Source organism: Eurosta solidaginis, chromosome 1, assembly GCF_040869045.1.
Source record: "Eurosta solidaginis isolate ZX-2024a chromosome 1, ASM4086904v1, whole genome shotgun sequence".
In the NCBI taxonomy this organism is placed as follows: Eukaryota; Metazoa; Arthropoda; class Insecta; order Diptera; family Tephritidae; genus Eurosta; species Eurosta solidaginis.
Genome location: NC_090319.1, coordinates 134,324,201 through 134,351,690, shown reverse-complemented (window position 1 = coordinate 134,351,690; position 27,490 = coordinate 134,324,201). Strand labels below are relative to the sequence as shown.

General features: G+C 37.3%; 1 protein-coding gene across 1 annotated transcript in view; it reads left to right on the top strand.

Annotated features, from left to right (window-relative positions):
- Positions 1 to 16,543, top strand: part of LOC137236826 (ubiquitin domain-containing protein 1) — a 495,300-nt gene extending 478,757 nt beyond the window's left edge. The window contains exon 4 of the mRNA XM_067759854.1: positions 16,039 to 16,543. Coding sequence (XP_067615955.1) covers positions 16,039 to 16,212 — 174 coding nt within the window. The 3' untranslated portion in view covers positions 16,213 to 16,543. The remainder of the gene's footprint in view (positions 1 to 16,038) is intronic.
- Positions 16,544 to 27,490: the final 10,947 nt, after the last annotated feature.

The following is a 27,490-nucleotide window of genomic DNA, read 5'->3' as shown; positions in this document are numbered from 1 at the left end:
CGGGGTTTTCGGAACTGGAAAGTACCTCACAGCCACCACTTTATTGGCGTCTGTCCTAATACAACCATCCCCGACTACGTACCCTAGATATCGAACTTCTTTGAAACAAAACTTGCTCTTTTCGACATTAATTGTTAACTTAGCCTCGCGAAGACACCGAGCGACCTTCTCCAACATACACATATGGGACTCGAAATCTACAGAATAAACTAATAAATCGTCAAGATAAAGAAAAACACATTCACGTAAAGCGGCCGGAATGACCTTGTCCATGAGACGACACATTCGTTGTGCTGCATTGCACAACCCGAAAGGCATGACGGTAAATTGGTAAAGGGGTCGGCCAGGGACAGTAAAAGCAGTCTTTTCTCTTGACTTCTTCTCCAGAGGAATCTGCCAGAAAGCGTCCTTCAAATCTATCGCGGAAATAAATCGTGTATTTTGTAGTCGGCTGAGGATTCCATCAATGTGGGGTAAGGGGTAGGCATCCTTAATTGTTCGTTCGTTGACTTTGCGAGCGTCAAGGCACAAGCGGTTTTTCGTCCCTTTTATTACCAGTGATACCGGCGAACTCCAGCTGCTGTTGGACTCCTCGATGACTCCCATGTCCAACATTCGATCTAACTCTTCGTATATGAGTTTTTGAATAGCTGGTGAAATCGGGTAATGGCGCTGCTTTACTCGCAGATTCTCGTCAACCACCTCGATGACGTGTTATCTGTTTGGCCTAACCCTAATACCGCGAAGGACGGGAACTGGGCTTTGACACGCTCCAACCTATTATTTTGCTCGGGCGTCAAAACGTGCTGCACAGCATCGAAAGACAAGTCACCCTCGGCGGGCACGAGCTCCGCCACACTGGCACCATTCACACTACCCCTCACACCCTTACTCACAACACTCATACCGAAAGCCTGCCAAAAATCTATCCCAAAATATACTTCCTGTTGCAGATCAGGAACTATCAAAAATTCTAATTCCCTGGTCGTATTATCCCACTCGACTGGTAACTTTATGACCCCTACCACGGCGGTTTCCTCCCCGTTCGCGGTCCGGATATTTTGGCCCCTGATTGGCACAATCAAGGCCTCTTTACCGCACAGGAGTGCCGCTGAGCCTTTCCCTAAACAGCTGGCACTCGCCCCTGAGTCCAAGAGAGCTAAAACTTCCCTACCTCCTATCGCGGTTTTGGCGAGAAATCTATTGTCACCTTTTACAGTGACAATTGTCGCGACAATTTTGCTACGCAACTTCTTAAAATATCTCCTTTTCTCCCTCATCTTATGAATCTTCTCAAAATTTCTCTTTTTCCTATTAGTACTTATGGTTTCACATAATATCCTTCTTCTTGCTTCTTCATACTCTATCTTTCTTTGGTGTAAACCCTTTACCTCGCGTTTTTCCACCGTCCCTTGTGGTTTCCTAACCTCCTCTCTCTGTTCTATTTCTTCAAAATTTTCATTTCAGGTCTGCCGGGTTGCCTAACTCCTGGCTGGAGTCCCCGGTCAACTCCGCCAGCCTCGGGTTTCCCTGTTTGGGCTTAAACACGCAAAAGGACGAATCACTTCCACACGCAAAACAGACCATATTGTGGAACGAGGACGAACATTTATTTGGTTTTTGTGCTTCTGCCGGGTTTTTCACAAAGTGATCCACCGGCATACCGCACGAAAAACACAACATCAAGTGGAAGGGTGATGCACAAAAGGAATTGACGGTAGAGTTGGACACGGAAGGACTAACAGAAGGACGAACACTATTGGGATTGGCTGTGGTTTGGTGTTGGGGTAAGGATTGGGATTGGTGTTGGGGTGGGCGCTGAGGCTTCCTATCAAAAGCTTCTAACTTCCTCTCTCCCAGTATATCTGGCTGTTCGAACCCTATCTCATTAACTGATCTGGACCGGTTCTTATTTTCCCTAATGAGTTTTTCCGCTCTCTTACACTCAGCTTTGAGCTCCGCCAACGAGTCCATTTGAATGGCGAAGGTCAGGTTGGCTAGGTACGGTTTAAGATTTCCCCTAATTATGCCAACCAATTCCCTCTCAGGGATCCTCTTCCGCAAACGGAACGTCAGGTTGTGGACTTCGCTATAAAAGTCGTCGAAAGCTTCTGCGGGCTGCTGTTTTCGTTCCATTATTTCACGGATTATTTCATAGTCGGACTCGGCGGACTTGAAGTGACTTAGCAGTTCTGCTTTCAGACCAAAGTACCCAAAATCGGGATCATCGGAATGGTCTTCGAGCACCTGCCAATACCACTTCAAGGCACCGCCGGAAACCAGACAATGAAAGTCCGTGAACAACTGGTAGTAGGAGATGTTGTGTTGTTCCCGCATTCTCTCTACCCGGAATACGAAGCTTTCGACGCTCATTCCCTTGTTTGTCCCATCGAATTTGATGTGCCACTTGTCCAAATCTAATTTTTTCCACCTTGGAGGGTTACCACCGTCCCGCTCGGCAGTCCGATTGGTATTCGGCGTACCGTCACGAGCAGTAGTTTCCCCCCTCTGGTTTTGAAGTTGTGGCGTTGATGCCACGGCGGACCGATGTGCCGAAGGTTGCGCGGAAGCCTCCATATCCGCTACGCGACCACCAAGGATATCAACATTGGTCTTAATGCTCCTGACCTGCCCTGCCATTTGCACAACCAAGTCTTGTTGTTGCGCCATCATAGCCATCATTCGGCTCAGCTGTTCGACATTGGTGTCTTGGCGGTTGGCTTCAGGAAGAGGGGCATTAAGACCTCTGGGATCCCCTACTGGTGCGCCCATCACTGGAACATCGCACCCTCATCTCCGCTATCCGACATTTGGCACACCAAATCGATCTTCTGGGAAAAGTTCAATGAATTTTCAGCCTCACTGACTGACACCCCGTTCGCGACAGAGATCCTAATCGGGCGTTCAGGGCCAAAAGATCCGAAGATCCGCGACGCTCACCTATTAAAATAGTCTGTGGGCACAAAGTCGACGGCCCTCGGAATACCAGTGTCGATCTGGTTGAAAACTGAACCCACGATTTGATTTTCAAGCGCTCGAGTGTGACTTCTCGTAACGCGCCTATCGGAATTTAAAATCCCCCATCCCCCAATTACGCGGTTCTCTGTCTCTTTATCAGACATTCACTGTCTGAACAATAGATTTATGTCAAAAATTTGAAAAAAAAAAAATAAAAGAATCTATTTAGCCAGACACCCTAATATATCCAAGGACACGATATCCAAACCGCAACCCAAATGGAAAAAAAGAAGAGAAAAAAAATTATGCGAAAAAGAAAAAAAATGAGATGCAAAGAAAATATCCCGATAAAAACAATCTGTTTGTACTTGCAGATCCAACAAATAATAAAAAAGTAAATACTATAAGATAACAGGTCCAAATTTACCCAAAACCCAATAAAAAAATATATAAATAAAGGATATTAAATAATGGATATAAAAATTAAAATATATGTATGTATATAAAAATTCAATTCAATTATTAAGTGATAGGTTTGTGTGTATGTATGTATGTGTATGGTAATTCAAGTGATTTGTGGGTTTATGCGTATGAGGAAAAAAAAACTTACACGCTAGTATCAAAAACAAAAATGCTTAAGTATATAAAAAAAATTTATTAAAATTGAATTTAAATTCAGGGGCTATGTGCGTGTGTGTGTGTGAGAATTAAAACAAGGTTTGTTTGGGTGTAAAATATTATGTATATGCTAATCGAAACATAGAAACTTAGGACTTGCAAAAGGGAGAATTCAAATTATATGTTGGCTTGTGTGTGTATGCGTCGCAAGACAAACCGTTTTTTTTTTTTTCTGCCTTAAATGTCTCGTATCCATCCCAAAAATATGATCCAAAACCAAAAACAAAATAACTCAGGGATCAAAAATTAAATGCGAATAATATTTTTGATACCTAGTGATCTAGGTTTGACGATTTAAGGGTCTGACCCAGAATCCAAAAAAAAATACCTCAGGGATAAAACTGAAAACAAAATTAAACTAAAACTAAAACCAATCTCTAACACTATGTTTGTGTGGGTGAGCTAGTTGGATGTAAATTTTCGAAAAAAAAAACGCAATTCAAGCAAGATGTTTGGAAATAATCCTCCTAAGAAATATTCAGTAAAAAAAAAATTTTTGAATAATCTCGAAACTTCAAGAATATTAAATTTTGAATTTGAAATCAAAAGTTACCAAATGAAATTTAATGTATTTGTATTGGTGTCTGTGGTGCTGCCTTGGCGAAGGTTCAGCGAAGGTGGTTAGTCCGTCTCTATGTATTTGAAGTCTGGTCAATCGTGCTGTCCGTGGAAGTGTGGCACTTCACATTCACGAACTTATTCCTATGAGTGGATGCCACACCTCCTACTCCTAAATATCGTGGCGACGACTGTAAACCTCACTTACCGGCAGTGCTGGACTCCCGGTAAGGTAGCTTGAACAGCTCGCCACGATCTCCTACCTAAGTCCGTCGCTAGCTAAGTGTCATACCAGTTACCACTTTGTCGAGCTGTTAAAGTTCAACAAAGGAACCCTGACATGGACACTCAGCTATCCCTATCATCTGGTCATGATGACACTTGTCGATCAGGTGAACTCAACCGGCGTTGCCATCATGGCTGTCCCTGTCCTGTCAAAAGACGGAAATAAGGATTGGGTTTGGAAGGGTAAAAGAAAAAAAAAATGGAAAATCTAAGAAAGGAAATGTTGAAAAAAATTAAGAATTTCAAAAATGACAAATAGGAAATAATTAATTAAAGTAAAAATGGGAAATTTAAAACAAGAGATCATTAATTAACGTGTAAATGAAAAATTAGTCGAGCTATTAACGTTCGGAATACCAAAGCTAAAAACTGATAGAAAATTTTGGAAACTAAAAAAAAAAATGTAAGCGGAACTTGAAGGATTAATGGGGATCGAGAAAAAAAAAACTGCGAAACAAAATGCAAATTTAAAATTGATAAAAAGGGAAATGGAAGAGTCAAAAAGGTGATCGGGCTATTGTCGTTGGGCGTCATTGTTACGTGGCTGACTGTTTGGATGGCGAGGAGCGGCGGCAAGCAGGTATGCTTGCGGGCCCAAGCTAGCTCGTCGTCTTGGGCGGGGCATTTCACCACCGTCCTCACCCACAGCCACATAAACAAAAAAAAGGTTCATACCTGCATGTGTTTAGAAAGGAGAGGAAAAGCTGAAAAAGATAAAACAAACGTGAGGGGGAAAGTTAAGAGGGGGAAAAGATGAAGGCCTGTCCTGTCAGGTGGAGTCTACCCTCCCTCTGCAGTGCAACTTGCACCGCACCGTGTGCACTGTGCTGACTCCTATCTACTTACAGTGCCCCCAAACCTGACATGAGTCTGTCCCCTGTCCCTCAGTAATTTTCCCTAAACACTCACCTTCACCTAACCTTTCCGCGCACAAGCGCAGCACCAACACCAACTTACAACTTGTATTAAAATTTCATCCAAACATAATTCTTATAATTTATTTACAAAATTTTTGGTTTACAAATTACCGACTAACACCCTACTACCAGTTCAATAATTTCAATAAAACTTTAAACTCAAAGTTTACTACAAAATAATTTTTCAAGGGTTTCAAAAGTTTACTCAAAGTAACAATAAAAAAATTGCTCAAACTTAATGCTAAATTTTATTACTGGCGAACATTAAAAATTCATAAGAGTGCAAGAAGAAGTAGATACATTTCAAATTCAATTCTATAAAAAAAATACCTACGACTAATAGACAAAGTGTCTGGCCTCAAATAAAAAAAAATTTAAACTTTTAGGGCCACCCTAATGCAATATTATTAATAGGAGCTAATTCTAAATTCTAAAGATACAAATTCAAATAAAACAAAGTAAAATAAAAGGGCGAACAAAAAAAAATCAAGTACCCTAATCCCTGATCTACCGCAACCGCTCAAGTAAACATAAGATCAATTATGTACACATCAAAAGTAGGTCATCAAAGTAAAAGAATTTATGTGTATATGAAAACAAAAGGTATCTATGTAAGTGCAAATGTACGTTTGAGACGTTTTTCATGCATGTACATATGTTCGTTGCAATCTGTTTTTATTTTTCTGATTTGCTAATTCCTGTTCTATTTTTGGAAGAGCAGGAATCTGTGCTAACACATGTACATACAACTAAACAGGTGTATTTTGATAAATTTTAATGTTTCACTCAAAACACTCACCAAGTTACTCTTCTCATCCAACGGCGCCGCTGCAGTTGAGTAGCTGAAACAAAAAACTCAAACATACATATGTACATATGACCACGTTCGAACACGGATCCAGATCGATCGCTTACGATCTTGGATATTGAGCGTATATGAGGTAGTAATAAATTTGTAGCGTGATGACAATGTCAAAAAAACCAAACGTGTGTAAAAGTCAAAGAAAAAAATTATCAAGATAAGAAAAAAGGATTTAATGTGGGTGCTTGTATGCAAGCCCGTAGTGTTAAATGCGGGAAGGATAAGGGTAAGTTTGCCGGAAGCGTTCTGGCAAATATATGTAAGTGTAATATGTGCCGATGCAATCAAAAAAAAAAAGGAATATTCAAAGTTCCATAATTTCGAGTTAGTTACTGTCTAACCGAAAAGGAATAAAAAGCATGTGTGGAACTATAGGCAGAGCACAACTATAAAGATCGGTGTACTTTGAATATAGTAACTATCCACAAAAGGAATGCAAAAATCAAAACTAAAAGAATCCAAATGAATGTCAAAAATAGCGAAAAAAATGCAAATGAAAAATTAATCAAAGAAACTTCAAAAAGAGTGAAATGAAAAAATAAAAATAAAACAAAGTGAAATATTAGTAAAATATTAGTAATATTACACCGTAGCACAAATTACTTAGCAAAATTTTTGGGCTAATGACCACAAGCCTTTGTTTTTGCCCAACCCTTTTTACTACCAGAAATCCTACATCAAAAAAAAGGAAATAGCTATGTGAGTAAACCTACTTATAAAAAAAAGATATAATGCCAAAAAAAAATACAAAAAAGGCCAATTTGTTTCGAAACAATAGAAAAATTACTGACATTAAGGTTTAACGATTATTTCTGCTGCTGCCGTTGTGGTGTGTTGTTGTTGTTGGTGATCTCCACCAATCCCGCTTTTAGGCTGCTCTTCCTGTTGGCAGTGTTGTTTTCGCTAAATCCTCACTTGTGTATAATATGTGCATATTTTAATAACCTTGCCCTATTCTTGGTGATTTGGTTGCTGGCCTCTAGTGGCTTGACGAGCTGGTAACAATTAATTCTGTGGAACTGGCCGGTGGATGTGTGGCTGGTATTGTTGTTTTTGTGGCGATATCTGCTGATACAATATGTGGCTGTTGTTGGTGTTGCGTCGCCGATGCCAAAATAAAAGAATGATGTGTGGTGGCTGGTGAAAATTGTAATTGCCAATAGAAAATAAGTGGTCGTGCTTGTAATTGGCGTTGCGCCGCCGATGAAAAAAAGTATATATGTGGTCTATATTAAAGTGGTGTAATGTCTGTTGTTGGCGTTGCGCCGCCAATACCAAAATGATGCTGTATTTTTTTCTTTTGTTGGGCGGGATGTCGCCAATTTCAAAAAGACGATGTGTTTGTTGTTGGGCGTTTTGTCGTCGGCTAAGAGGCCAAAAGGGTAGTGTTGTTGTAGTTGTTGTTGTGGTGACAATATATTGCCGATACCAAAAAGGTGCTGTAGTGGTTGTTGTTGTGGTGTGTGCCACCAAATTAAAAATATAGTGTAGTGCGTGTGGGTACTTGCCGGGCGGTATGTAGCCAATTCAACCGGTGATGTGGTTGTTGTTGTATACGTGGTTGTAGACGTGGAGTGCCGTCGGGAGTTTGATGCCGCTAATTTGCCTTTTTAAGCCGTAAAACGAAACTTTAAATTCTCTCAGCGGCTTCTTTCCAGCAGGGAGTGCCCTGTTAAGATACAAAAAAAACGTTAGTCTTGCAGCATTTCTAGCATTAAATTTATTTTATTTTTATTTTCCTTTTTTTTTGTTGTCTGCGTGATTAAATACTCACCGACATACATATATCTGTATGAAGGCGTGCATACATGCATGCAAGTTTGCTCTTGGCTTGCTTGGAAAATTGGCTATATAGAAGCCAGCTTCCCAGTAGGCATGCCAGGTTGGAGGAAGGCAAAAAAAAAATCCAAGGGCAGTGAAAACCATCAGACTTACCTGGTTTTAGCGATGGCGATAGCCTTTGTGGTCTAATTTATTTCTGCTGCAACGGTCAGGATCGGGGGCTAGCTGGCAAACCAGATTTGCCTGGTTCTAGCGGTCGCGAAACACTTTTCACCGCGCACTACACAATTAAAAAAGGTACCTCGCTACAAAATTTAGTAAACAGGCTTTTTCGGTTTGAGGCGCGCACTAAAAACTTATTGAAGAATTTTTATTATTATTTTTTTTTTTTTTGTTAACCACTTTCCACTTACACTCACTGGCACTGATGAAATAATACTTTGGCCCGTTGGCTCATTTTGCCCCTTCTTATAGCTACAGCCGTGGTAAGGAACGTTACCCAGAACCGGAAAATTTTTACCATTACATGTCAAACTTTCTTTTCGGTTTTCCCGTATTCTCCATCTATACAATCATGCACTCATACATTCATACGCTCACCGCTCCACACAACAAACACCTACACAGATACGTTTGGTTCGTGCCTTGACCGCTCACACTGATGCACTCACACGCTCATAGCCTTGCACAAATACCCATCCACATACATAATACCGAACAGAACAAACACATAGTTACATATCATTCGTCAATGCTGCTAGGTTGTTAGCAACATGGTGAAATTTTACTTATTATAACAACATGATGCCAAGCGCAACATCTTATTTCCGTTGCAACATTGTGTTCACTATAGGTACAATGTTGTCAATGCTAATATTATTATGTTAATATTATTTTAATGGCAACATTGCGACTAAGGCACGGACCTGGACACAAAACACATAAACACATAGACCCATATACACTCTGCCACTCATTTAAGCCAGTATGGAGACAGGCTGTCGTTACAGGTGACTGCCTTGTGGGACGCCAGAGGGAACCTGGATGACATTTGAAAGAGTATTTTTAAAAATAACTGTTTGCGTTCGACTGCTGAGATACGACGAGATCCATTTTTATTTTATTTTTTTTTTAATAAGCGAAAAAAAAAACAAATTTGTGCAAAAATCCCGTTATTTTGTTGTTTTCTTTCATTTTCCATTACAATATTCTTGGAATAAAAACTTTGTTTTTGTCCAGCTAGCTTGTACTACACGGAACACTGTGCACTGGAGCCTACTAAAGGATTTTGCATCACTGATTTGATTATTCTTTCAGTCAATTCGGTGATGCGAAATCCGTGTTAAGCTGGAATTGAAAGCGCATGTTTTCTCAAATAACTTTTGAACGGTTAGAAAGTGTTAAATTTCGAAATTGGATTTTTATAACTGGCAGTGATGCGTATCCCTCGATACCCCTTTCGATCATATCGGACCAATTTTCGAGATGAACAATAAATGGACCAGCCAATCTTAAAAGAGTAGAAGATATAGTAACGCGCCGAATACCGCCGCCTTCGCCACCGCGTCGAAATTTTTATCATTCGGCGGCGGCGTGCGAAAAACGTCGCAAATTGGCGGCGTATATCTCTAGTGTGGACTGATATTGGGACTCTCGATAAAAATTAAAAAAAAAAAAAATTTTAAATGGGCGTGGCACCGCCCACTTGTGATAAAATCAATTTTACAAATATTATTAATCATAAATCAAAAATCGTTAAACCTATCGTAACAAAATTCGGCCGAGAGGTGGCCTTTACTATAAGGAATGCTTTGAAGAAAAATTAATGAAATCGGTTAAGGACCACGCCTACTTTTATATAAAAGATTTTTAAAAGGGTCGTGGACGAATAAAATAAGCTATATCTTTTCAAAAAAGAGCTTTATATCAATGGTATTTCATTTCCCAAGTGGATTTATAACAATAAATAGGAAAAACTTCAAATTAAAAAAATGGGCGTGGCACCGTCCCTTTTATGACTAAGCAATTTTCTGTTTCGGGAGCCATAACTCGAAGAAAAATAAACGGATCGTAATGAAATTGGGTACACAAATTTTCTCTATAGCATTAAATATTTCTAGAAAAAATGGACGAGATCGGTTAAAGACCACGCCCACTTTTATATAAAAGATTTTTAAAAGGGTCGTAGACGAAAATAATAAGCTATATCTAAGCGAAAAAGAGTTTTGTATCAATAGAATTTTACTTTCTAAATTGAATTATAACATTAAATTGGAAAACACTAAGATTGTTTGAAAAAGGGTGTGGCACCGCCCCTTTTATGACTAAGCAATTTTCTATGTTTTGGGAGCCATAATTCGAAGAAAACTTAACATATCTTAATGAAATTGTGTACACATATTTTCCTTATAGCAGAAAATACTCTAATAAAAATGGACGGGAGCGGTTAAAGACCACGGCAACTTAGATATAAAACAAGTTTAAAAGGGTCGTAGACTAGAATAATATGCTATAACTTAGTAAAAGTTTTGAATCAATGATATTTCACTTATCAAGTTTTATTGTAAGAGGAAATGCGGAGACATTTTTTTTAAACGGGTGGTGCCACGTGTTATGTAGAAAAGTAATTTATCTGAAATGAAATGTACAATTGAAGCTCACGCTGAGTATATAATGTTCGGTTACACGCGAACTTAGACACCTTTACTTGTTTTATGTAAGATTTAACTTCTATACTTTTAATTTAGTTTCTTTTCATTTCCTTTCACTCCTTTAATTTCATTCTATACAATTTCATTTTCTTTCATTTTATTCGATTTCATTTCACTTAATTTCATTTCATTTCTTTATCTCAACTTAATTTCCTTCTATTTCATTTGATTCCATTTCAATTTATTTTGTTTTATTTCTTCAGTTTAACTTAATTTCTTTCCATTTCATCTCATTGCATCAAATTTTCTTTTTATTTCATTGACCTTAATTTCGTGTCGTTTGTTTAATTTTATTAAATTTTATTTCTATTCATTTTATTTAATTTTTCTTGTACATATATTTTATTTTATTTAATGATATTTTATTGTTTTCTTTTCTGTTTTTTTTTTTTATATGCCAAGTTTTCCCACTCGAAAAAATTAATATCTCCTGAATCTACCAAAGTTGGTGAAAATGTTGTCATTAATGAACATCACCTGTTTGTCGAAATGTTTTCCTCCCGGTTTTGTTTTTTCAGTAAATATTTAGACCACTAAATTTCAACGTACAAAAAAAAAGGTTCACACATTTCTTATAGTTTTTTTTTCTGGACTTTTCAAAAAGTAGTTTGACCAATTAAAAATTTTTTTTTTCAACTTTCTCAAATTTTGCAACTATTTGCGAAATAAGCCTGCTTTAGTTTTTATTTAGTGTTGCTCAAAATCGGGCAATACCATTGTTTCTGCGTTTTTCGCCTTGATGCTTTTGGGAACCATCGTGCTATAGTTTCAAAGCAAAAATTATAAATGTATAAAAATTGGCGTTGTACCACAACACACTAAGCAAATCAAAATTGGTTTGCATCAAAAAGTTACACAAAACAAATGTTTAATAGAAAAATATCAATTAAAACTTTTATGCACCACTAGCCGGTTCGATTTTTTAATTTTTGCTTCAAATGTATTCCCTTATAAAAACTTACATGCCCTTTTGTGGGGCAAAGTCAAATTTTATAATTTTTTGGACTTTCTAACTGTGCCACGATGGAACCCGAAAGCTTCAGTGTGAAAGTGCAAAAAACCATAAAAATTGACGTTGCCCCACAAGGTGGCCTGCACATTTTTATAAGGAATAGAGCCCATACCTATTTGGAGGTACAATAAAAAAATCTAACCGGCTGGCATTGCATAAGAAAAATTGTATATTATATTACATAACAACTTGTATATTTTTTATTTTAGTGTTGCTTAAAATAAAACGTATTTACTCCCTTACAAAAAATGTTCATTCTTTTTTGAGGTGCTACGTCAATTTTTTTATATTTTCTTTTTGTTTGCCTTGAAACTGTAGCGCGACGGTTCCCAGAAGCTTCAGAGCGAACAACCGCAGCGAAATTTACATTCCCCCACGAAGTGACCTATGTACGTATTTTTGTAGAGGAAGAACTGGGCTTCATTTTGAGCAACATTTAACAACAATTAGGGAAAGCTCAAAAAGTTTCCAAGTTTAAAATTGATGAAAAAAAATTATTAAAAAATTTGTGACGGAAAATACTATAGAAATCAACTAAATCGTTTTTTGTACGTTGAAATTTAGTGGTCTAAATATTTATTGAAAATAATCGCAAGGAAAAAAGTAAATTTTCTACACCCTGTATCATTGCAATCTATTCATATTTCGGTCCCTCCTATTGCACAGGTGATGTACCTTTCAATGGCAACACTTTTACCAACTTTGGTGGATTTTAGAGACATTTAGTTCTTCGAGTGGGAACACCTAAGATGAAAGGCCCCATACATAAAATGTGTATAATTTAAATAAATTTGCGAATAAAAAGGTTAAAACAAATTGGTTAAAATGCTTTTTGGATATTTTTGGGCATTTTGATAGTTTAAAAATTATTGGTTTTTTATCAACGGTATGGCAAGGCTGAGCACTGGCGTTCAGTTTGTCTCCTAAAAGTATGCAGCCGACTGACAGCTCACACGTACATGAAAAACATTGTGGATAAGTACAAGTGTGTTGACTTACATATATCTGACAGGCAATCGGTTAAGATAGCATAACGGGAAAAAATGGGTTGACATTATTGTTTCGGTTGAAAACGGTCAATTAGGGTTCGCTTAAGCGCCAAATACACGACACGAACATTTCCGCGAACATTCCCGTTATGTCATGTTTCTGCGACTTTTTCTGTCGTGTATGGTGGTGTTTGCCAGTTCGCGCAAATATTCGCCAAAAATCAAAATATTTTAATTTTTGGCGAACATTGGCGCGAACTGTTCGTGCGTGTATGGCGAAATAGCTCATAATCGTAGTAATTTCTGAACGGAATAGACGTGCGCGGAAAAGTAAAATGGACAATAAAAAATTTCTGAGTGAATTTATTGAAATGTATAAATCTTTGCGATCATTGTGGCAAGTAAAAAGCAAAGATTATTGTAATAGAATTAAAAAGAATAATTATTATCCGACTTTAATTGCCACAGCGAGCAATATTGCTGCAGCACAATTGTTGTCCGTATTCATCGCTGTCTGAAAGAGAACTAATGTTCGGCCAAAAGTTCGTATGGTGTATGGCCAAAGCTGCGAAGAAGATTGCGGAATGTCCGCGGAAATGTTCGTGTCGTGTATTTGGCGCTTTATACAGCCACCAATTTTGATCGCCCAATGCCGGTCGTAATCGTCCGATAAAAATTAACACATGTATTTAAATGAGCGTGTGTACATTTCAACCGATCACCGAATTGTTGTCGGCCGTTGTCGTTTTTCACTACCGATAAATTCGCGCGTGCTCAATTGTATCGTCCGATTCTGTTTATTAAATTGCGTGCATTTACTGTGAAATATCACAGCATCTAAATGCGTGTTAGAGTGTAAGCAGTCTCTGGAGAGAATCGCGAGAGGGAGAAGCATACATCTATATTCGGTCCCAGGGCATATGGGAATATATGGGAATGAAAAAGCGGACGAACTAGCTAAAAAGGGCGCATCCCTTGAAGCTTGCTCCGTAGACGTCCCAAAAGGCGAGAGGTGCACATGATCGACCAAGCCGGAAAGGCGTGGGTTCAAGCGCGGGGCTGTAAAGTGTCGAAGATTATTTGTAGGTCTTACAACCTTAGACTAACACAGTTGCTTCTATCATTAAAAAGAGAGGACTGTAGACTCATGACGGGTATTCTGACTGGACACTGCCTTCTGGCGTCACATGCCTTTAAATTAGGCTTGGTCAGTGATAGCAGATGTAGGAAGTGCGGGTTGGAGGAGGAAACGATCGAGCACGTTCTGTGCTCGTGCGCTGCACTTGACAGGCTAAGACTCTAGCTATTAGGAGTGATACAGCTGTCAGATCTAGAAGCAGCAAATGGCTTAAGTCCTAGGAAGCTTCAAGTATTTGCCAAGAGGATGGAGTTATTTTATAACATAGGTCCTGGTTTTTGATAGGGTTTTTCAGTTTGGTCGTTAAAACAAACTTCTGGTAACACTACGGACTCAATCAGTCTATGTGAGGTCCTCATGGACCGGCCAGTTCAACCTACCTACCTACTGTGAAATATTAATTATTTTTGCGATGGACTAAAAAATTTATTAATTGTGTGCAAAACAGGCGTCCTTTATGGGATAAGAACATAAAAGCATAAACGTAAGCGTATTTTTGCGATAAAGTAACATGTAAGAAAAAAAGCTGCCGGCCGATAATCGGTTGCAATTTTAGCACCACCGATTTCATCAACTGACTGCAATTTTTCGGTTTATCCGTGGCTATGTAAGCGTATCCTTATTGTTGTGTGCAGGGAAGTTAAAGATTGAAACAAGGTGTTTGTACTCACAAAAGTGTTGCTGTGTTCCACAAAATTTTAATTTTATATCATGGCGAATATTGAGAACAAGAGTTTTTCAAATTATTGTGAAAAGCTTTTTATACTCAACAACAAATTATATCGAAAAAAATTTTCTAGGATTTCTGAATTTCTATACCTAAGTTCATTATATTTGTGTTATTACAAGAATCTAGTAACAGCACTTTTAAATGAAAAACAACAATGTCATTGCCAAAAAACGTATCATATCCTCAAACTTTTTTTTTAATACATATTTTTGCTTGCTCTTTTGGTTTATTTCCACTCACAGGGAAATTTACATAAACGCTTTGGTTGCGTGCCTACGCTTTGACAACGGCATTCGAAAAACAATGAAACACCTTGCCGTTATCTTTGCTTTTGAAGCGACCAAAGCGCTTATATAAATTTGCCCTTAAGGTATTCGCACATTACGCTGCGCGACACGTAGCGGCAGCGGCGCCTCAGTAGGACATTTTTTGGCAATTAACATTAAGCGGCAATCGAGCGACACATTGCGGCAAAAGTTTGTGTTTATTTTTGTTTGCAAAATGGACGACACAGTTTTTGAAGCTGTAATTATTTCATTTTTGTGCGAAGAAGAGGAAAGGAAAAGAAAAAGGTTGCGGCTATGGGTGCACGACATCTCATCCTCAAGATATGAGGAAGGAGAGTTCCACACTCTTTTGCCCAGATTGAAAAAAGATGGTGCAAAATTATTTGCATGTATTCTTATGAGGCAATTCAAACCTAGCGGCAGCAGCCTAGTTGATCAAATGTGCCGCGCTGTGCCGGGTCGCGCAGTGCTGCTGACGCTAGGTGTGAATTGCCTCATAAGAATACATGCAAAGAATATTTTGTAGTGCAGTGCATTGCTGCGTAGTGCAGCCTAATGTGGCCTTAGCTTTATGCATTTGTGTAAACAGCCCTACAAGTGTAATTATTCATGAGGAAAACTTGTTACACATGTGGCGCTTTATATTATGTTAAGTTTCCCTTGACTTTTTTGACACTAATTTAAATAAATTTTAGTTTCCCTATGTTTTTTGGAGGACAGAAATCTTCTATTATTTATATTTAAGCGGAAATACATATATGCAAATATTTCATTTGTAAATACTACAAAAAGTGATTAAACTATCAAATGCAACTCAGCGTGAAATAGTCTTTCGTACCAAAAATGCAACTATAGACCTGAGATTTGCATCAGGTGAGCGAGGGTGTTTGTAATTTTGACGTTTATTGCTTAGTTGACACACTTGGTATGGAACACTAGAATGAAAATTTCCATTTCACCATGATTCGAACCAGCGCCTCATTGAACAAAATTACCTAACTTTTTTCGTACTTTTTAAGTCCGGTGAGGCTGTTTTTATCCACTCTTTGTTTTCAGAGCATGTCTAGTTTATAGTGCATACTACACATATGTATTTTTTGTTTTTTTAAATTAATATTTTTGTTTTTGTAGGTTGCGGAAGGTATAGATGCTTGCTGCCAGCGTTGGTTCTACAGTGGAAAATTACTTGGTGAAAAGGTGCCCATTGATGAGTGCAGCATACAAAACGGCTATGTGGTTCAAGTTATCGTAAACACAGACCATTGTAAACATGAAGGTACTACAGTTGTACCCGTTGCCAGCTAGCTAAGTCTTAGCGCCATCCAAAAAGATACGACAGCACTAGCAGCATCAGCAACAGCTCTAACATTAACTAAAACAGGTACAATAGGCATTACAAATTTGTACAACCGAACTGTAATATTGGAATTTCGCATCACATTAAAGCTATGATCAATTTAACCCAAATATTCAAAATACAGTCAATGCCATTTACCTAATAGTGTACATATGTATATACAGTAGAATATCGAAAAAGTTAACCGTTAAAAGTTAAAAGTTAACAGTTAACTTATTCGAGCTATAAGCGTTCCTAAGCTGTCTTTAAACTTGAAGAAAATATACTAAAAACACCTTTTTTTATTATGGCGTTAAATTTATTTCAGTGTCTCAGTTTTCATCACACAGAAAAATTCATTCGGGTAATACCAAACTCAATGACTTCTTTGTGTCAGCTTATGAGGACACGTACTTAATAGGTCCATGAGATATTATTATGTTTTTTAATACTTTCACAGTTTCATATTTACCGTATGAGCGAAATAGTCTTCGATCTGTTTTCTGTTTGCTAGGGTGTCCTCGTTTGTGACAACTATGCCAAAACTGCCTTTTCAGCATTTCGTTATGATCTTCAATATTCAGCTCTTTAGCCTCACCATGTAGATGATTTTATCAGGCCTGCAGCCTTTTCCAGTGTGTGTTTTTAAGACCAGGCGACCAAACTGATGACACGTAGCACATGGGCGGCCGGCCAATTGCATTATCCGTGATTAGCAACGTTTCTTTATATTTCCCCCAAGTGCTGAAAGTGGAATGCGCCTTGAAGGTGAGAGTATTACCGAAGGTTATCCCTAATATCTTTGTGTGACTAACAGTTGGTAGCGTAACACCATCGACGTGAACGTCCAATATTTGCGCGATCTGTTCCTTCCACGTCGTAAACAGATTGGCCGTGGATTGGGTCGATGATAGTACCAGAACGAGTGAGGCCAAGACTCTAAAAAGAGTGGGGAGGTAGCCGTTTATTCTACAAAACTAATTGGTCCATTGGAGGGATAGGTCCCGTTGCCATTATCGTGTAGTCGTCGGCACAGTAGCTAGATTGTTGAAAATAATAACATAATCCAGAACGCTATTACAAATCAACAAAGGAGGAAACAAATGTCGCTAGGTGATTCTTGAAACTAATAACATTTTTAGTTCAAACTCCCATGACAATGCAACATAAGTTGCTAGGTGATCAAGGGATCGTGAAAGTTCCGAATTTGAAAATTTTGCTTTTAAGTTGTAAAAAACTTCGCGCCATAACCCAGAGGCTTGATTTCTTAAACAAAGCTTCGGTCAACTAGGTTGAGATATTTAGATATTGTTAGAAAGACCACTTACAACATGTGGAATCTTGCGACAGGCATTTGAGTAACTTCCCGTAGGAACTAATAACATACTTGAGAACCACATGATAATTTAACGTGCTAGGAACAGGGATCGTGAAAACTCAAAAAATCATCCCAAAACTGGAAACTTTGCCGATAACCTCAAGATGTCAACGAAACTTCGGTTTAGGACAAAGTTTGCTAGATGCGTTAGGGATCGAGATATTTAAAATATACATTTACAACATATGGAATCTTACGACTTCTATTTCAGTAACCTTTCGAAGAGACGGCATGACAAATGGGGGAGAAAATTTTCGCTAGGTGGTCCAGGGATCGTGAAAATTGAAAAAATCGTCCGAAATTGGAAATATTGCTTTCGAGTTTTAAGGAACTTCCCGATAACCCAGTAACCTGAGGCTTTGAATAGAGTTTCGGGCTCTATTAATATTAAGGATAAAAAGTTTTCTTGATGCGACAGGGTGAGATGCTTATAAAGTCCATTGGGGAAATGGAAAAACAACGCTCGAACTTGAAAATTTTGCTTTTAAGCTTTAAGAAAATTCCCGACTTCCCAAATACCTAAAACTTGGAACGAGGCTTCGAGCTTTATTAGGTTGTAATATTTTGGATAAAAACGTTTTATATATGGGACAGGGATTCTGATATTTACTAATATTTGGAAAGTCAATTTACTACATGTGGAATTTCGAGAAAGCTATTTTAGTAACTTGCAGTAAAGCTAGATACCTGTTATGTAATAGCATACTCCAGAACGCATGACAATGCAACATAGGGCTAAAAATTAACTAGGTTGTCTAGGCATCGTAAAAATCTCAAAAATCGCTCGAACTTGAAAGTTTTGCCTTTAAACTTTAAGAAAATTGCCAATGATCCAGAGGCCTGTAACTTTAAGCGAAGCTTCGAGCTTTATTTAGGATAAAACAGTTTTATAGCCGTGTTCTTTTACACGCGTATACGTTTACGGTTGTGGATAAAAAAACGCTTATCCTCGCTTAGATAACGCTTAGGAGACCCATCTAGCGGCAGTGGTTAAATAACTAGCTACAGAAGAGAGTGTACCTAAAATCGGAAACATAAACCTCTGGTGGCCAAAGTGCATAACATATAGCTGAATTGGTTGCGATGAATAGTGGACACACACTATTTGTAGAGGTGATACAGAGAATTCGTGTAGAGGTGAAACGTAGACACATATTTCAGTTACATTTGAGTATAATGCGTATTGAAATTTAGTAGTACTAATTTTATGCGCTGCAATTTCAGAGGAGGATTTAAAGTTGGACACTTAGCAGTCCATATAAATTTAAAGCGTAAACGCCTATAGCTTATATATGGGATAAGGATCCAGATATTTTGAAAGTCCATTTACAACATGCGAATTTTGTGACAGCTATTTCAGTAACTTCTCGTAGTGTTAGATTATTCAAACTAATAACATTTGTCAGAACCCCATGGCAATGTAACCTTAACGTACAAAATTTTCGTTAGGTGGATCAGAGATCGTGAAAGTTGCAAAAAATCTTCCGAACTTGGAAATTTTTCTTTCGTGTTTTAAAGAGTTTATATATATGTATAAACTAGCTGGACCCCGGTGTGCTTCGCTACACCAATAGAAATATCGGAAAAAGAATAAAATATTATAGAATTTTTATAATCTTTATTTCAATCCTTAATCCAAAACATTTGGATACACTACATTATTCGTTTTTCCATCAGGGATATGAATAAACAAACAATTTGGAATGGCTACTCTGGAACAGGCAACGTATAGCTGTCCGTGCGAAAAGCACGGTTCCTCCAAATTCAATCCGCATACTCGAAGCGTTTGTCCTTGCGCCTTGTTGATTGACATAGCAAATGACATGCGGACTGGAAATTGCAAACGCCTGAATTCAAATGGCATGTATGTTGGTATCAGTGGGATTAGCGGTAAAAGCACAATTTCACCTTTCGCTTTGCCGGTCAGTATTGTTGCTTCAATTAAATTCGTCATCAACTTTTTTACATTAAGTCTTGTTCCATTACACAATTTTGGAACATTTAAATTCCGTAATCAAAAAACTGATAAGCCGACCTTCAAATTTAAACAATGCGGTGGCATACCAGGCGGTTCCAATGAATCTAAAAATTCAACTGGATAATTCACTGCGTCATATTGATTCATTGCGCTATCCACTGACTTGTATGTTGTCACCACACCTGGCAATTTTTTCAGAATGTGATGATTGATTTCATTGACATATACATTTTTTGGTGCCAGTATTGCGCGTTCTCTCAACCAATCGTGATTCATGTAATTTTGGACAATATTTGGAAACACTCGTTCAATTAATTCTTCTTTTGATTGGATAATTGTACAAAAATTGTTTGGCAATGTATTCAAACCATTTTTTTTGTCGATTAGAATTTTGTCATTTCCGATCTCTAACAATTGCTTCGAGAACTGCTCTGCAGACTGATCATTGTGCAACTGAACACGCATGTTCATGTGTAATGTTAATTTTTCACGTATCGCCACAAAAGGGAAGACTTCAAACATGCGTTGATCTCATCTGCCGGTGTTGATCGTGGAATAACGGGCAATTTGTTGTTTGGTTTCGGGTTTACAGTCAAATAAATCAGAAAAACGCCTTTTTTATTTTCTCGCCAACGTTTCGACCTTTTATTTTGGTCTTCTTCAGGGCCTAATGACAAAAAAATATAAAACTTAGTATATAAGGCCTTGCATTGCAAAAGAGGGTTAATAATTATTAATTACATATACACACAAAAGTACATATATAACACAATTATTGAAATCACAGATTCTTACTCAAAATTACTGCGTTCTTCCTTGTCCAGTTGTTTTGTATAGATATTTTGTTTTCTGCATTGTGCAGAAATGGTCATATATAAAATTTTAAATTATAGGGCTTTGGGATTAGTATTTTATAAATTTGAATAAAATTGAAAAGAAATAAGTAATAAAATGAACACAATGTAAATTCAAACAACAAACTATATATATACGTATTTGACGTTTGTTGATATTTTGTCAGCCGGTTCGTGCTTGATGGACTATGTAGAGCAGCTGAAGATTGTTGACATCGTTAGAAAATACACGTATAGATGTCGCTGATGTTTTTAGCTTCTACGCTTCTTTTATTAACGCAGTTTTTATCAGCTTTAATAAATATTTCTTCTAATAGGATTCTTTTTCCCCAACTTTTCTCTCTAGCCAATACTTTAGTTCCTTCGAAGTCAAATCTATGTCCAAACGTAATAGCGTGGAGGGCGAGTGCACTTTTTCTGTTTCTTTCTTCTCAACAGTTTTTCTATGTTAATTTAGGCGTTTGTATAAATGTTGAGATGTAGTGCCTATGTAATTTTTTCTTCGCTGGCAGTCGATACAGTATATTTTGTATACAACGTTCTTTTCTTTATTTGTTGGTATTTTGTCTTTAATCTTGTTGTACATTTTCCCAACATTGTTTTTATTTTAAATAAAGAAAACAGTCGGTAGTACAAAAAATATGAATAACGGGCAATGTTTGTCGAAAGTCACCTGACAATAAAATAAAAGCACCAGCAAAAAGCCTTCGGTTTCCACGTAAATCTTGTATAGTTCGATTTAATGCTTCCAATGATTTTTTGTTTGCCATTGTACACTCATCCCATAGAATGACCGCTGCTTGTTGCAAAACTTTTGCCATCGCTGAATTTTTGGATATGTTACAGGTTGGAGTTTCAACCACCTATATATTCAATGGCAATTTTAAAGCTGAATGAGCTGTTCGTCCTCCATCCAATAAAGTTGCAGCAATTCCAGAAGAAGCGAGTGCCCAAATAAATTTCTGTTGCGATCGAATAGTTGCTAAAATCAATGAAATCACAAATGTTTTTCCGGTTCCACCAGGTGCATCCAAAAAATATAATTCACCAGTGTTATCAGAAACAGCTTGCATGATTTTGCCATATATATTCTTTTGTTGATTGTTCAATTTGGTGATGTTAGATTGAACAAATGTACGTAAATCGTCACAAATTGTCGAATTGTTGTTCACGCTGCAACTCTCGATCAAATAAATCATGCATTGGACGATTTGGTGAAATCAAGGATAACTGCCCCAATGCTTTATTGGAAATCGCAAGACACATATCTTCAATTATTATCAAAGCTTCATTGTACATTTCCAATGTAATCAGCAAATCAGGATCCATTACTCTACGACGCATCCGAATTAAAATATCTTCAGTCATGTAATATTTATATTTATTCCACAATTCATTTGGATTCGATGGCATGCATGTTGATATTATATTCGAAAATAGCATTCGTATTTGCTGTGGATGAGATGAAATCGATGCATCATGAAGTGTTGCGTCCCAATGAGTGTCATCTTCTAACAAATGCAAGAGCTGACATGCTTCGCGATATGTCTGACCAAAATGACCGTGAACTGTTCTTAAATCCTGAAATGATTTTGGTCCTCGCAAATAGAAACATTCAGCATTGTTGGGATGTACCGTATACATCCTGCCCAAGGCATCTGTTTGGAAAATTCCTGGATGACCATCAACTGGTGTTCCTTGTTTACGCCGTTGAAATTTTTTCGATGATGCATTCCAGGTGTAATATTGCGGTATATCAACATATATCAAATTTCTGGCAAATGTGTCGATTTCACACAATTGAAAAAAGGCAGTTAAAGTACTTGCTGGTGGTTATGCTGCTCTCTGCTGTACATTCTCAGTAGTGAAATAAACTTGTTGACCATTCTCCAGATGAACTGCCAAATGGACAACAACAGCATGCCTTTCGTGCAAAGGAAACGAAAAGATACGCCAAACTTCTTCATTACTGCTTATGTATCACCCCATTTGATATTGAGTGATTTCATCATTTCTATTTTCACCATCTACTCTAAAAACAGCCATATCACTTCCTTTATTCACATATTTAAAAATGTATTTAAAAGACTTTACTGAGTTACAGTACTTAACATTTATGTGAGCCTGAAAAACTTTTGACAGTATCGGTGAATATGGTACGACCCAACGATTGTCAACTTCGATGTCTTGATTGCGCACTCTTATTATCGCCGTTTTACCATTATTTTCAAATGATCGACGTCGATGGAATGGATATCCGTCATTGCCTGTTATGGTATCGGAAATTAATGCTCTCGGATACCGCTTTGAACATTTCCCATCGATCATACATGGTAAATTCATATTTATTTCACCGCATGGACCGTGAATCATGTTTTTTGTTACCACTTCAAATAATTCTGGATCGATGGCTTGTTCTGGTATTTCGGCTGATATGACGGTATCAATCTCGCCCGGTGTTATTTTACGTACCAGCCATATCAATATGTGTGCGTGTGGCAAACCTCTTTTTTGCCATTTAATCGAGTACATCCAACATTGTACCTTTCCAAAAACGCTTAATTTCACAATTAAATCCATCAGTGCCTTAAATTGTTGCCGGAATACACGTGCTGTAACATCGTGTCGATCTGTTGGTGACTGACCGTCGAACAAATTATTTTGTATATCGTTCCACATCGGATTCCACGTAAAAGTGATGAAAAGATCTGGTCGGCCCTATTTTCGAACATATGACATAGCATCTTGTGCATAGTGCATGTGGCGTGGACTACCAATAAAAGAAGCTGGTAATATCGTCAGATGTCCGATATCATTCACATTTGCATCATTCGCTATTGCATCTTGCAAATGTATGTAATTTGCAATATGCAATTTGGCTCGATTGAATCGGATGAAATTGAGATGTTCAGTTTCAATTTTTGCATACATGTCTACAATGTATTGGTGAAAAAGTTTACCATATCTCAGAATGTAGTTTTGTTCTTGTGCACGAATCATCAATCGATAAGAGTAATAATTCATCGCACTAACTTTCTGTTGAACATCTCGACCTGTAAAATATATGTTCATTCGATTTTAAATTTTAGTTTTTATTTAATATCTGATTAATATAATTAGTATATTATTTACCGGTTCTTCGATCTATCATTGGTATATTAATGTGATAACCATCATCACCTTTCCAATGTAGAATTGGATATTGTAATGCGTCGTAACTACGATGAAGCTCCGAAACACGCTGTAATTGTTCATTTCTACGATGAAGTACAATATCGCGGGATTGAAACTGATCGCCAACAATTACAAATGCCACTTCATCAATCGTCGGTACATTAAATCTTCTAGCATGCTCACCAAAAGGCGTTTTATCCGCTCTGATTATGATTTTGTGATTATCAGATGGCATACGATCGAGTGCAATTTCACCAATTCATTGATCTGATGAAAAAATCTTTGGAGATCGCAAATAATTGCTCGTTTTGTATATGAGCCTATTGTGCAACGTTCATGCAACACGATTTTCATCTCCGATAAAATATATTTGCAAAAATTGATGGTTAGCGTCAGGAAATGGTAACAATGCACCCCGCTCGATGATAAAGCTGACCTTGAATCTGTAATGTGTATGCAATGTAATTTGATGATTGATCAGAACTCCTTAAAATGTTGTAGAAACTGTTACTTAGACCCACAGAACAATTACATATTCCACATGAAGTAATCACCTTAAATGTTGGCATAAAACTGTCTCTTATAATTTTTGTAGCACCAAAAGAAGTCATTTGAAATGATGAATTGTATTCTTGTATATAATTCATAAAATGCTTCGACATTGGTGATCCTCCAAAAATCAATGAGTGCAATGGATCAGGTGGAGTTTCAAATGCCGGCAATTTCACTTTGCCATTAGCACAACACATGCCAGACGTTTCACCCAGAAACTTAGCTGCTTCACAATGTGGACATATCGCACTCATTAATCCAATATATCCATGCATACTGTAATCAATTTGTGGATCGTAATTAAAAGCAGCACGATACATATTTTCTAGAACACGACGTCGCATTTGTCTTGGCCGTGCTGAATTTCTTTGCCGCTGTGGTTCTGCAGATCTATTTCGTGGATATCGTTCACGTCGTATTTAATTTTGTTGTAATAGGTCATAAATACTTTGCGTTCTTCTTAGAAGTAACATTCTGTTAGCACTACGCGTACGTCGACTGATATTTTAACGTCTGGCTCGAGGCATCTTCTTCAAGAGAAAGGAAAAAAATTCACTAAACCTCCATGTTCAACGTAAGAAATTTAATTTAAGAAAAGCACATGTGCAAACAAAAAATGCGCGGTCGAATACACCTACGCGAATATGTCCAAAAGACAAAACGAAAATACAGTGCAAAAAATTTTATGAAAAACACAATAAAACACGTGCGCACGATTGGATACAGTTGAAATCACTAAATGTATTATGTAAAATGAACGAAAAAAGAACATTTGAAGAGAAAAACATGATACATCATTGGCAAAATTTTCTACTAAGTTTTTGTTCAACGATACGACATACTTACAGAAGGAATTCCCAATGTATTATAAATATTGATATGAATTCAATTGAAAATGAAGAAATGCTCAATTATGAATCGAAAACTACATAAATATTGAACACACATGTTGATTCTCCATAGTTTATAGCAAAAACACCTAATGTCAATATACACCTGTATCAGCTCTTTCGCATACCAGATGACGCACCGGGTCGCAGAGTGTCCAGAACGTAAGAACCGGGTCCATACGTAAGGTCTTTTATATTTACTATTAAGAACGAAAGTTTATTTTATTTTTCCCTAGAATGCCTCATAGATTCCGGCAGCCCAATAAGCTTCATACGGAGGTCAATCGTACAATCCAAACTAAATTTTAAATTCCTTAAAAATGTTCTTAAATATGAAAATGAAATGTATTTTGGTTTAAATAAGTCAAAAGTAAAAATATACGGAAAATTTCCATGTTCAATCATAATAAATTATAAACATTTTGAAATTAATTTTATTATTGTGGCTGACGAAACAATGACCTATGAGGCAGTTCTGGGAAGAGATTTCCTTCGGGTATGTAAGTATAAATTAATAAGCGAGGAAGAATGCGAAGTAGTTAATCAGCAAAATGATAAAATAGTAGATTCAAAATCTGAAGTAATAAATGTATGTGATGGACAACAGATAGGCGAAAAGTTAAACACCATAGAGAATGAAGATAGAATAAGAGTGAATGATGAGAAAGCTATAGAAAATGCTAAGTTGTTCAAAGAGTTGCTATCGCTTGAGCCATATGATGAAAAAGACAGATTATCGATAAAAATTGGAAAAGATATTAGCAATTTTCATAAGCAAAAGTTGAATAAATTATTTAGCGGTTATTATTTAGAACCAAAGCGTCCCATTGAGCCGAATGTGAAATGCGAAATGAAGTTAACTTTAGATAATGTGAAACCGTTCAACTGCCCACCGCGAAGGTTGTCATACGCTGAAAAGGGCGAGCTGAAAAAGGTGTTAGACGAATACTTGGAAAAAAAAGTATATACAACCCAGTGAATCGGAATTCGTATCTCCGGTTGTTTTGGTACGAAAGAAGACAGGCGAATTAAGAATGTGTGTAGATTACAGGACCCTTAATAAAGTAACGGCAAAGGATAATTATCCGATTCCTCTAATTGATGATTTAATAGATAGGCTAGCTAAAAAGAAATTTTTTACTAAACTCGATCTGACAAATGGCTTCTTTCACGTCTTCATGCATCCGGATGCAATTAAATTTACGTCGGTTACCAGCCCATTAGGGCAATTTGAATTTCTTCGTATGCCGTTTGGACTTAAAAATGCTCCGTCCACATTTCAGCGCTTTGTTAATAAAATTTTTGCAGACATGGTCATGGACAATAGGGTTATAATATACTTAGATGACATAATGATAGCCACCGAAGATTTAGATCAACATTTTGATATTCTTAAAGAAGTTTTTCGTAGACTAGTAGATAATAAACTGGAATTAAGGTTAGACAAATGTGAGTTTCTCCAATCGGAAGTGAAATACTTAGGGTACACCATCACGGAAAATGGTATCCGAGCAGACGAGAGAGGTCTCGAGGCAATAAAAAATTTTCCTATCCCCACGAAGGCCCATTCAGTACAGAGTTTTATAGGTTTGTGTTCCTATTACCGTAGGTTTGTCAAAGACTTCTCCATAATAGCCAAGCCTCTTTACGATTTGACAAGAAAAGATAAGAAGTTTGTATTTGGAACCGAGGAGCTGAGGAGCTTCGAAACACTAAAGCAAAAGCTTTTAGAGGCACCAATACTGGCTTTGTATGATCCCTCAGACTCAACAGAATTGCACTGTGACGCCAGCGCGACAGGTTTCGGTGCAATTCTGATGCAAAAGAAATGTGATTCCAAATTGCATCCAGTATTTTATTTTTCGAAGCGAACAAGTGAAGCTGAATCGGAATACCATAGTTTCGAGCTTGAAACTTTGTCGATAATTTATGCTTTACAACGCTTCAGGGTCTACCTACAGGGTTTAAAATTTAAAATAGTCACAGATTGCAATTCGCTGACAATGACATTAAATAAAAAAGAGCTAAACCCAAGAATCGCTAGGTGGGCCTTGGAGCTTCAAAATTACGACTACATTCTGGAGCATCGTTCAGGAACCCGTATGCAACACGTTGATGCTCTTAGCAGATGTAACAATATTTTAGTGTTAGAATCGAATACGTTTGAAGAAAATCTTATAATTTGTCAAGGAAAAGATTCTAAGATTAGGGAGTTACGTGAAATATTGCAAAAAAGTGAAAATAGTCAGTACGAAATGCGCAACGGGGTGGTGTATAGGGGAAAAAAAATGATCAATTATTATTTTACGTACCGGAGGGTATGGAAAATCACATATTTCACAAATATCCCGATGAACTGGGTCATGCAGGGATCGACAAAACGTTGGATCTTATCTCGAAAAACTACTGGTTTATGAAGCT